General features: G+C 38.9%; 1 protein-coding gene and 2 pseudogenes across 2 annotated transcripts; all 3 read left to right on the forward strand.

Annotated features, from left to right (window-relative positions):
• Positions 1-2621: 2621 nt before the first annotated feature.
• On the forward strand, positions 2622-7270 carry LOC147928751 (uncharacterized; annotated as a pseudogene).
• A 539-nt stretch (positions 7271-7809) lies between these two features.
• LOC104742477 (uncharacterized) lies at positions 7810-10464 on the forward strand. Its single transcript, XM_010463487.3, has 5 exons — positions 7810-8732; positions 8838-8965; positions 9275-9703; positions 9820-10051; positions 10178-10464. The coding sequence occupies exons 1-4, from the start codon at positions 8663-8665 to the stop codon at positions 10033-10035; spliced, it is 843 nt and encodes a 280-aa protein (XP_010461789.2). The 5' UTR covers positions 7810-8662; the 3' UTR covers positions 10036-10051; positions 10178-10464.
• Positions 7834-8754, forward strand: LOC104742476 (uncharacterized; annotated as a pseudogene). Its single transcript, XR_015580675.1, has one exon. The product of XR_015580675.1 is annotated as an uncharacterized LOC104742476 (transcript).
• Positions 10465-12089: the final 1625 nt, after the last annotated feature.

Genomic DNA, 12089 nt, shown 5'->3' on the forward strand with positions numbered 1-12089 from the left:
TGTTCTTCTTCACGATTTGGTTCATCGCCGCCGTCATTCCGGATTTTCTTCTTATTGTTGAGTTGTTCATCACCACCATTTCTTCTTCCCGAAATTGGTTACAGAGATCGCTCGCCGTTGATTTGTTCATCGTCGTTCATCACCACCGTTTCTTCTTCCCGAAATTGGTTACAGAGATTGCTCGTCGTTGATTTGTTCATCGTCGTTGAGTCGTTCATCACCACCGTTTCTTCTTCCTGAATTGGTTACAGAGATCGCTCGCAATTGAGTTGTTCATTGCCGTTGAGTCTGTCATCGCCGCCGTTGTTTTTACATATCGTTGTTGAGTTGTTCATCGTCGTTGAGTCATTCGGTGTGAACGCTGCTGATACCATGTTATCTTACTATTTTTATCTAGTTTTACTAATATTTCAAGATCACACTAGTTTTAATTAGTTATACTAGTTTTACTTAGTTTACTAGTTTTACTTAGTTATACTAGTTATATCCAGAAATTCAAATACGAACATAAACCCAGAATTCACCAATTATAATTCCAAAACTTGTATTTTAGACCCATCTTCCTTATCAATTGAACACCATAGCAAAATACCTATTTTATCAAGTTTCACAAAATCGATTTTGAGATTGCAGTTTTAATTTCAAAAATTTATCAGCTTTTAGGGATTGGATCAAGTTTTGAAAGAGAAAGAATGAAGCCATCGTTTCTTCTTTCCAGGTTGGTTCCAAAGGTCGCTCGTCCTCGCCGTCGTTGTTCATCGCCGCTATCGTTGAAATCGAAGAAAGTGAAAAGAGTTTGAGAAAAGGAAGAAGACGATGAAATTAAAAAATTTATTTAGTTTAATTTTATATTCTTTTTTTGTTTTAAGTATATTTTTATAGGATTATATATATATATATATAGTGGATTAAATCTAATAGAACTTGGGTGTGTGGATTAAATCCAAGTTTTCAACGTAATTGTTTTGTTTTTTCTAGGGTATTATAGTAAATTATCAGTTTTTGGAATTAAAAATAATTGAAAAAGAAAACAGTTTTAAAGACGGGAGTTATTGTCAGAAAAAATTTTAAATTTTGGGATTTTTAAGATTTTGACTCGCATTAGAAGGAGAGATATTAATTTGACCGGAAAACAGTTTTAAAGGAAACGAAGTAAGAAAGAGCAACCGCAAAGCGGAGATCCACTAAAGAGAAGCAAAGTCGAACGCCTAAATATTTTAAAATATATAGACTAAAAACCATCCTCAAATAATAGAATATTTGTGGTCTTCTCTAAACACACTGTAGTTTTTAGTGTGAGGTTGTGTGCTTTAATTTTTTTTTTTGTGTGTTTCATGTTTTTATAATATCTTTCTTTCTCAACTGAACAATGTACTCATTATCTCATTGATCAACGACAATGATAACCATTATTAGTGTGCCAAATTCCGGAGTTAAGTTACACCCTTCATATATGATGCACAATTTTTTGCGACTTCATGATGCGCAATTTTTGCGATCAAGGCTTCATCACTCACTAAATCTTCAGAATTCTATGTTGAATCGTCCATAAAAATGGTTGAATAATGGTTTGATTTGTCCACTACGTACATTAAATATAGTGCAAGGGGATTGAATCATTTGGGCACGTGGATTATGAAAGAGCCTATACTAGTACATAGATGTCAAAAAAGAAAAGACATGAGCATCTCAAATTCTCAACTCACTATTAATAAAAATGTAATATTTTACAGAATAAAGTGGCTGATGATGGGTATTGGGTTGGATATGATATTACAGAATAAAGTAATTTACTGTTAGTTTACTTTTGTATATGATATTTTATGTAAGAAAAAAAAGTGCACCTCAAAAATAATTGTTTCAAAAAAGAAACAAATATAAATAGATAATAAAATTTAGGCCGTAAAAAATATATGTTTTAAATGGTACAATTGTTACATTTAGGTTTTAAAGCTCTAAAACATTTTGCAGTCCACCATTTAGATGAAAAAACGCAAATAGAGACGAGAATTTTTTTGCTCACGTGGCAAAAGCGAAAAAAAAGCGATTAGGATTTTCTTACTTTCTGGTCACGCATGGTGTTGCCAGCGACTTCTCCAAGCCGTTCTGCGGTGGATTTGGGGCAATCGGATGCTCCGGTGGAGAATATGCAGAAGGAGATAGTCTCTGCGTGTTCCTTTGACGGTTTGAAAGTGGCTCAATTGATTGATAAGGGTAAGGGGGAGGGTTTGAAAGAAGTTTATTCGTCGACTCAGCCTGCGACGGCGAATCAAACAGGAAATCGTTCTTTCCTTCAAGTTGCTCAAAAGCATGTTTTTTCTCAGCAGAAGTTTGAAATATCTGAAGTGGCTGGTAAGGAGAGGGTTGTTGTTCCTCGGGAGGTGTTTGTTGGAGCAAAGCTTCTTTGGGAGGATTTCGTGATTGGGAAGTTTCTCCACGCCAAAATTCCTCATGTTGAGAAAATTCATATGATAGTGAACAAGATTTGGAGGTTAGGGGATCGAACGCCTTTGATAGATGTGTTTGCGGTGAATGAGTCCACCGTCAAGTTTCAGATACGGAATGAGGGTATGAGACAAAGAGTTCTTAATCGTGGCATGTAGAATATTACTGATCTGCCGATGATAGTCACAAAGTGGACACCGTTTGCTGAAGAAGCTAGACTTGCTATGAAGTCTATCCCCTTATGGCTTACTCTCAAAAACATTCCTCCCACAATGTTTACAGACAAGGGGTTGGAATTTTTAGCTAATGCAGTGGGGAAACCTGTACGGTTGCATCCCAAAACAGAGGCGTGTGTTAGTTTCACAGAAGCTCAAATTCTAGTAGAGGTGGATTTGACAAAGGAACTACCTGCAGAGTATGAGTTTATGGAAGAGGAGGAAGGGGAAATGAGCATCGTTATTTGTTACAGTTACCCTTGGTTACCTCCGCATTGCTCACGTTGCAAGAAATGGGGTCATCTTTTGGCTACTTGTTTGTTCCAAGGGGAGTTACTTGTCAATGAGCAGCAGGTTCAGCATTCCCCATTGCCTCTGGCAACGACTGCTGCTACGAATCCATCTCTAGCTCACCCTGTAGTTGTGGATGCGGTTCTGTCTATCTCGCGGATTGAAAACCATGAGAAAGATGCTCCTATCGATGTTGAGGTGCAGGAGGAAGAAGGTTGGCAAACTCCCAAATCGGGTCGTAGTCCAAATAAAAAGCTTGATCCTTCAAAATCTAGTGTGGTTTCTCTGCTACCATGAGAAAGACGCTCCTGTCGATGTTGAGGTGCAGGAGGAAGAAGGTTGGAAACTCCCAAATCGGGTCGTAGTCCAAATAAAAAGCTTGATCCTTCGAAATCTAGTGTGGTTTCTCTGCTATCAAATACTTACTCTGTTTTGGGAGCTAATGAAGAGTCTCAAGAGGGGGAAGGAGATGAGGCAGACCCTCCGCCTTCTACGATTGTGCAGTCTGGTCAGGTAAATCAAAATGTTACACTTTGACACTCTGAAGTTAGTTCTCACGTACGGGGTTCGAAGTGAGAGATCCCTTCACAGCCTTACTTACCGCGGGGCACCAAAACAGCTCATAAGAAAGTATCAAACCTTCTTGCTCCTAATCAGAGTAGGAAGCCTCCTTCCCAACATTAATGTATGGTTTTTTTGGAATGTGCGGGGTCTCAACAAATCTTCAAAGCATTTCATAATAAAACGGTGGGTGGAGAGTTATCAGTTTCAGTTTGGTTGTCTACTTGAGACTCGTGTTAGGGAATAGGCTCAACAGTTGATGACTCATCTTTTTCCTGATTGGTCTTTTATTTCTCATTATGAACATAATCGTCGGGGGCATATCTGGGTTATGTGTAAGGGAAATGTAAGGTTGGATCCAGTTTATAAAAATGAGCAGTTGATCACTTGTTCTATGACTTTGGGGAACCAAGAGCCGTTTTTCTGTTTCTTTATGTATGCTATGAATACAGTGGAGGCTAGGAAGGCACTTTGGCAGGAGATCAAAGATCACTCAAACCTGCCACTTTTGTAGACTAACCCTTGGATCCTTATGGGGGACTATAATGAAACTCTTGACATGGTTGAGCATTCGAAAGTGGATGATTCTCTGATGGTTACAGGGGGAATGCAAGATTTTCAAGCTGTTTTCAATCACTGTTCTCTCTCAGACATGGCGTCTCATGGTCCTCTTTACACCTGGTGTAATAAGAGGGAGAACGATCTTATTTTTAAAAATCTTGATCGAGTGTAGATGAATGTGGCCTGGGAGCGTTCTTATTTGTAGTCCTATAGTGTCTTCGCCGATGGTAGTTGTTCTGACCATTTGTGTTGTCGCATCATGATTCAAGGTGATGTTGCTTCTACTACACGCCGTCGTCCCTTTAAGTTTGTCAATCTTTTAACCGAACTAGAGGAATTTAAGCCACTGGTGGGAGAGTATTGGCAGGGTACATAACCTTTGTTCTTATCCACATCCTCTCTGTTTCGGTTTTCTAAAAAGCTCAAAGGCCTCATACCAGCTCTGCGATCTTTAGCGCGAAAACGAATGGGGAATCTTGCTCGCAAAACGGCGGAAGCTTATCTAGTGTTATGCCATAAGCAACAGGCTAATTTGACTAATCCTTCTGTATAGTTAATGGAGGAGGAGAACACAGCTTTTAAACGTTGGGATTTTTTGGCAACTATTGAGGAGAAGTATTTGAGGCAGAAATTGAAGCTCCATTGGTTGCAGGTGGGTGATAGAAACAATAAAAAGTTTCACCGTGTGGCTAAAGCTCGGGAAGAAATGAAGAGCATCAAAGAGGTCCTTCGTCAGGATGGTAGAGTCGTTACGCAAGGAGCTGATATCAAAAGTGAAGCAGAACGCCATTTCAGGGAATTCTTGCAGGCAATTCCTGCAGGGTTTGAGGGTGTCACGGTGGAGATGCTTGAGAAGTTGTTGCCATTCTGTTGTACTCCCGTGGATCAGCAAATTCTCACCCGTGTGGTCTCAGGTGATGAAATTAAACAAGCACTATTCTCAATGCCGAGTGATAAATCCCCGGGACCTGATGGCTTCACTTCAGAATTTTTTAAAGCTACACGGGAAATCTTGGAAAAAGAGTTTGTGCTAGCTGTTCAGTCTTTTTTTGCAAAGGGTTTCTTGCCTAAAGGTGTCAATGCTACAATCCTTGCGCTTATTCCTAAGACCACTTCTGCTAAGGAAATGAAAGACTATTTTTGCTGTAACGTGCTCTATAAGGTAATTTCGAAGATCATTGCTAATCGTCTTAAGCGACTATTACCAAAGTTTATCTCTAGCAACCAATCTGCTTTTGTTCAAGATCGCCTTTTAATTGAGAATGTCTTGCTTGCCACTGAACTAGTAAAAGACTACCATAAGCCGTCTATTTTGGGCCGCTGTGCCATTAAGATTGATATCTCCAAGGCCTTTGATTTGGTCCAATGGTCTTTCTTGTCCAAGATATTTTCTACTATGCACTTCCCGCCTCTGTTTATTCACTGGATCATGTTGTGTGTGTCCACAGCCTCGTTCTCGGTTCAAGTAAACGGTGAACTTGCAGGATATTTTCGTAGCTCGCGGGGTCTTCATCAAGGGTGTGCTTTATCCTTGTACTTATTCGTTATGTGTATGGATGTCATATCTAAACTGTTAGACAGGGCAGCGGGGGATCGTTTGTTTGGTTATCAACAGCGGTGCCAGAATTTGGGACTCACACATTTAAGCTTCGCAGAAGATCTCATGGTTTTATGTGATTGTAAACTGCGATCTATTGAGGGCATTTTAGCGGTTTTTGATCAGTTTGCAAGAATTTCAGGACTCCCAATAAGTTTGCCTTTGTGGTTGGCTGGAGATCTTTCCAATCCCCCTGGCATGCACTTACCCTTTATGGTTGCTTGCTTACCAGTTCATTACCTTGGTCTTCCTCTCGTCACTAAGAGGCTTACTGTGGCGGATTGCTCACCGCTTTTGGAGCAGATTCGTAAATGTATTGGCTCTTGGACTGCTCGTTACTTGTCTTACGCTGGTCAGTTTAATTTGATATCCTCAGTGTTATGGAGTGTTTGTATTTTTTGGATGGGGGCATTTCGCTTACCACGAGCGTGCATTGCTGAGATTGAGTCACTATGTTCTGCTTTTCTGTGGTCCGGGACAGAGATGAATGCTAGAAAGGCTAAGGTTCCATGGGAGGTTGTTTGTAAACCTAAAGTAGAGGGTGGTCTTGGGTTACGCTCTTTGAGAGAAGAAAATTTAGTGAGTTGCTTGAGGTTGATCTGGCGTCTAGTGTCTCATGGTAATTCCTTGTGGGTGGAATGGTCTTCTCTTAATCTCCTGCGGCGAGCTTCGTTCTGGTCGGTTCACAGTACAATGACTTTGGGCTCTTGGATATGGAAAAAACTTCTTAAAAATCGAGAGCTGGCAAAAACGTTTTGCAAAGTAGAGGTTGGGTGCGGGGAGAATACCTCTTTTGGTTTGATAACTGGTCAGATTTTGGTCCATTTATTGACATTGTTGGCAGCAGAGGGGTTATTGATTTGGGGATCCGTCTTCAAAGTTCTCTATCAGAAGCATGGACTAATCGTCGACGACGACGACATCGGTCGGAACAATTAACTATGCTGGAGAACGCTCTGCACTCCCAATGGCTGCGACGGAAGGCGAAACCTGATCAACTATTGTGGCGCAGAAAAAATGATGACTTCAAACAGAGGTTATCCACTCGAGATACTTGGAACCATATACGAACGATATCTAGTACGGTCTCGTGGCATTGTGGAGTTTGGTTTACTCATGATACACTCAAGTACTCCTTCTGCACATGGTTGGCAGTTCTGGATCGCCTCTCGACAGGTTTACGCATGGTGGCTTGGAACAGGTGGCTCGCGGGGAATTGTATGATATGCCATTCTGCTATGGAGAGTAGAGATCACCTATTCTTTAGTTGCTCTTTTGTTTCTGAAGTGTGGTCGTCACTGTCCAAATGTCTTCTAGGCGCAAGTTATACGACGGATTGGTCATCAGTGCGCTTTTTATTTCAAACCCACATCTCAACAGGGTCGATGGTTTCCTCATACGGTATGTGTTCCAAGCGTTTATTTATGGGATCTGGCGTGAGCGTAATGGGCGTCGTCACGGTGAAGTTTCACACACTGTCGTATGCATTATTGACTGGCTAGAGAGACAAGTTCGAGATCAGCTGCTCGCCATTGGCCTCTTGAGTGATCGGCGATATGATACGGCGTTTCAAAAGTGGTTACACTCCCGACAAATATAATTTTAATACTTTTGTTTTAACATAGACATAGTTCCTATGCTCTATAACCTGATGCACTAGTTGTAACAACGTTTATTTTTCTTTTGAATATAATTTAACATTATTTTCAAAAAAAGCTTAAACTGATAGATACAAAGATGTATATATAAACAACGAAAAAATATATCGAATGTAGAGAAGTGCTTGAATTTAAGACTTTTTTTAAACAATAAATTTTATTATTTATTTCACTAATAGCTGTAATAGATTTCTTTCTAGCTTTACACATCAATATGAATATAATGATTACTTGTTTTGATACATGAGTCATGTCACATACTTCCATATTAGTGTATATCTACTATATTATATACTAATTAAAATTGTATATAAATGGGAAAAATGGATTATCATTTTTTTAATATTTAATTGAGATGCAATATCAATTATATTTCTTAAAATTACCGTTTGCTAAATCTTTTATTTCCATTTTATATAATTTTCTACATTTTGTTTATTATACCGTTTTCTATATAAATTATAAGCTGAATTTGCAGAGTGGATGTTAAGCTCTCATTACAGTTATGGAAAATCTAACTCTAGAGCTCAATATTCATTCCGCAAGTGATCGTGTGAATGTGAATCTTATCACAAAGATGGATGTGTACGCCAAAATCACCATTCATGGCGAAAATATTCGAGAGAGACAAAAGGCGAAAACTACTGTCGATCGCTTTGGTGGATCAAGCCCGACTTGGTTTCAAACTGTCAAATTTCCCATGAATGAGAGGTTAGTCTATGATGGTCATTTGACACTTGCCATGAGACTAATCTCTCGTCGAGTCCTAGGCAACAAAGATATCGGAAGAGTTAATATACCATTACTTGAGCTTCTAGATTCAGTCATGCCGTCAATTCACAATGAAGGTAACATTCTGAAGGTGAACTTTGACTTTCTCATACCCCTTTAAACCGGATTTACCATTTATCATTAATTGGAATTTGGTTGGCGAACCTACTTATCCTCCCATGACGCGAATTGAGCATCCACCTTTGGTTCCACCAGAATTGCCGATTGAGTTTCCTAGGCTGCATGAGCTACCGTATTGTTCTTTTGTTGCTGGATCGAGCGATGATCCTCTTCCAATACCAGCCGGCGTGATACTGGAGCAAGCCAATCCTGCGTACAACCACACACACCACCACCATCATCGAGCTTTCAAGGGTATGGACTGCACCGTATTGGACCGCCGGAGAACTATGAAACCGGAAATTAGTGGTATCAACAATCCAAGAAATATGAGGCTGGGCTTTTGGTTTGATTGATGGGTGTATGTTTTCTGTTTTAATTTTTAATTTTTCTGTTTTCTCTAAACAATTTCTTTCCCCTTTCTCCATGATCTCATTAGATGTATGGTTAAACTATTTCTTGTTTCAATCATACCACGGAGCTCACGTGATCTTACGGTGGTCACTGGCTCAGGTGATCCCACCTTCTCCGACTCTTTCTGTTTTTTTTCGCATCTCTTTCTCTGAGTAGGCTTGAACCCTCTCGGTTCTTATCCTCTTTAGTCTTTTACTCACATAGAGCCTCTTCTACAATGGACACACTCTAAAAAATCAAAGTACCAGTTTTTCAAAAATATAATGGCGATGTCTCATCTCTTTCTTTCTTCGCCGCGCCCTTCAATGGCTCTGCGACTCCACTCAACCCAGGTAACCAAATCTCTTTTCTTCTTCTACCGAATCTTCAAATCAGCTTCACGACCCAGAACAAAAAATTGTTACTTTTCATTGTTTTCTCATGTGGGTCTTTGGATTAAAGACGAAATTTTTCAATTGAATTGTGGAAGATATTGCACTTAGGCTTAGCTTTGGTAGTAGAATATGGTGAATTAGAGGTTAGCCTCTCTTATTTGGATCCATTAAACATGTAAATTATGAATCTTTCGTCAGGCATATATATCAAATTTGTGATATTCCCTCAACTGAGTTGTTTGATTTCTCTATATCTTGTGTTTGCAGTTCACGTTGTTCTACTCTAAGAACAATAAAGGTTGTACCTTTAAGGGTGCTAATGAAGCTAAAGTCTCAAAGAGACCACTCCTCTGTCGTTCAATTCATATGGAATCTGAACATTTAGGGGAACCAAAGAGGCTTAGTTTTGATAATCTGCTGAGGGTAACAAAAGATGTTTGGGATAATTCTCCTCAGCCGGTTAAGGAGTTCCCTTGGAATAGAGCTTTCGGAAACTTCATCCAGCTCATTCTTGATCTCGCTATATCAGTCGTTAAGTTCTTGTTTGTTCCTATATTGGCGGTTTCTTCAATCAGTGAGATGTCTTATTGTGCACATGAGAGGAAACTTGCTTTAGTCCCGTTTCCGTTAGTCCTCGGTATGGTTGTTGCGGGCATTATGCAAGAAGCCGCTTTGAAGATCTCTCCTCGTCTCAAGGTCGTAAAAAAGATTAACAGATGTTGTTAATTTATCCCAATCTATGCGTTTAAGATACTGTTTTCGAATGTGTAAATTGAAAAAACAGCTGTTTACTATATTTTTGGTTCTTGCAGGAAGCGGAAGTACCGTGGCATCTGCTAGCTATGATGATGTTCTTCACTCTGATTAAACTTCCTGGACCGTACTATCCATACTGGGGGCGTTTATTTGTTCCACATTTTGCAAATGGAGTATTGCTTAGAGCACTTTGGTCCATGTTCTTTTGGTATAAGAAGACTAGAAACACATCGGGAAATCCTCTGCAGAATCAGAGTGTGGAAGCAAAATGAGCATCTTCATCTGAAGGTACCACTATGTTTTGTTCGATAATTATGTAGAGATCCCATGATGAGCACATAAACATATGGAATTGTTTAGATATGACTTAAGTTTCTGACGATATGCATAACTCATCTTTGGTTTCTTTTATAGGCTGGTGTTTTTAGGTGCCAAGTGGTCACTTCGATTACTTTTGGGGATTATCTGGAACGTTGCGGATTAGTTTTCGAGCATAGATAGGAAATTTGTTCAAAATGTCAGAGAATTTGAGGTCAATGGGTTGACAATATCTTTAAGGCCATAGAAAATTGTTTTGTTTTGTGTTCTCTTGTTTGGAAAAGTGTCTCAATTCTTGTGACAACTATTGTTCTTTGGGTATGTATATGTATCTTGTGTTTGACAATTAGGAGAAATGATTCACATTTTTGTTTTTGGGCAAACGAATTTTATTTGATGACCCAAGAAACTAAATCCTGGACTTTTGCAACCCCATGTTTGTAACCAAAACCATAGTGTTAATCATTTCAAGCAATTTTTTTTTTAGTGCAAAAGAGAGCTCTTCTGATTGTGTTTTACGATTATGAAAAATCTTAAAAAGCTTTACAAAATTTAATTGTTTCCAATGCTACTAATTAAAACGTTGAAATTACGTGAAGATTTAGTTACTAATTACGTCTTTTTTATACAACCAAATCACAACTTCTTATTATTGTAGTCAAAATAGTTTAACTAATAGTTCTGGAGACTATCGCGAGATTGTGACATCCCAGTTTTAGAGACTTATGGAGAGATTTAAAAAAATTGATTTGGCAATCTATGTTATCAAAATACACTTATTTTTTTAGTCAAAGGTCCTAAGAGAACTGCAGAATTAAGCGTGCTTGAGCTGGAGTAATCTCAGGATGGGTGACATTCTGGAGTAATCTCACTCGCATAGTTCCGACAAAACACAGAAAAAAAATCATGTGGTGATTTGTACGGACGGTAAAGTCTTTAAAATCTCTCAGACGTAGCAAACCAATTGTCGGATATGAATGGGCTCACCGGTCTAGTGAGAGAACGTGAGGTCCATTAAAAAAGTAGACCCATAGACTGGGAGTGGACATGGGATCCATTATGAGATGGCTGTCGGAGCGTTACATACAATAGCGCCATGATCTGTGGCCCAAACGTAAAGTCATGAACACCCAAGTGGACTTAGTGGAGAAGGAGAACTCCATTTTAGTTGGCCTAGCGGAGATCGAACTGACGGGAGTCGAGCCAAAATCTCGGGGTTACACAACAAGTCAATCTGTAATATACGAAGGATCGATGAGCGCAAGTGATGTGACCTCGCAAAAGAAGGAGCCATTAAGATGGTAATGAAGATATAAAGAGCTTTTTATCAAAAAAAAAAAAAGAATATATAAAGAGCATGTGTTAGAAGGAGAAACGAAGATCTAATTTTCGACATAATCACTTAGTACTAAGAGATAGTTTGTAAACACATCCACTCCGAATATCATTGGAATCTCTAGTTCTCGTATTTTCATTTAATACAAATCCAATTTTATGATTTTACTTCACAATTGAATTGAAGAAGATGACATGGAGCAACCACACCACCGAACTTCACAAACGAATTCTCAAGAAAAAGAAAAATGAAATGAAAGAACTCCAAATTTCAGAAGTCTACAAGAGAAACTTTACTCTATTTTGTCTATTTGCAGATTGTTAGTCCATGAGCTTCCAAGAAACAATAGGAAAGAATACATGAATAAATTAAAGAAAATGTTGGAAAGTACAAGGCACGATTAGGCCATCATTAATGGGAGAATACACTATGTGTTCTAAGCCCAAAAAAATTAATAAAAAAGTGAATAGTGGGCTTAGATCAAATTTTCTGATCTTGAATGAGAACTGATCCAAACCCAGTTCTCATTTGTCGTGGCTCATCGTCATTGGTTGGTCGAGATGTTTTGGAAAGAAAGAAAAATTTTCATTTTTCCCCTTCTGTCTGAAATCGATTCTAGGTTTTCTTCTTTCTATGTTCCATCAACGCTCTGGGCAAATCTTCTTCACTCTC

The sequence above is a fragment of the Camelina sativa genome, chromosome 14 (genome assembly GCF_030686135.1).
Source record: "Camelina sativa cultivar CO46 ecotype springtype chromosome 14, ASM3068613v1".
In the NCBI taxonomy this organism is placed as follows: Eukaryota; Viridiplantae; Streptophyta; class Magnoliopsida; order Brassicales; family Brassicaceae; genus Camelina; species Camelina sativa.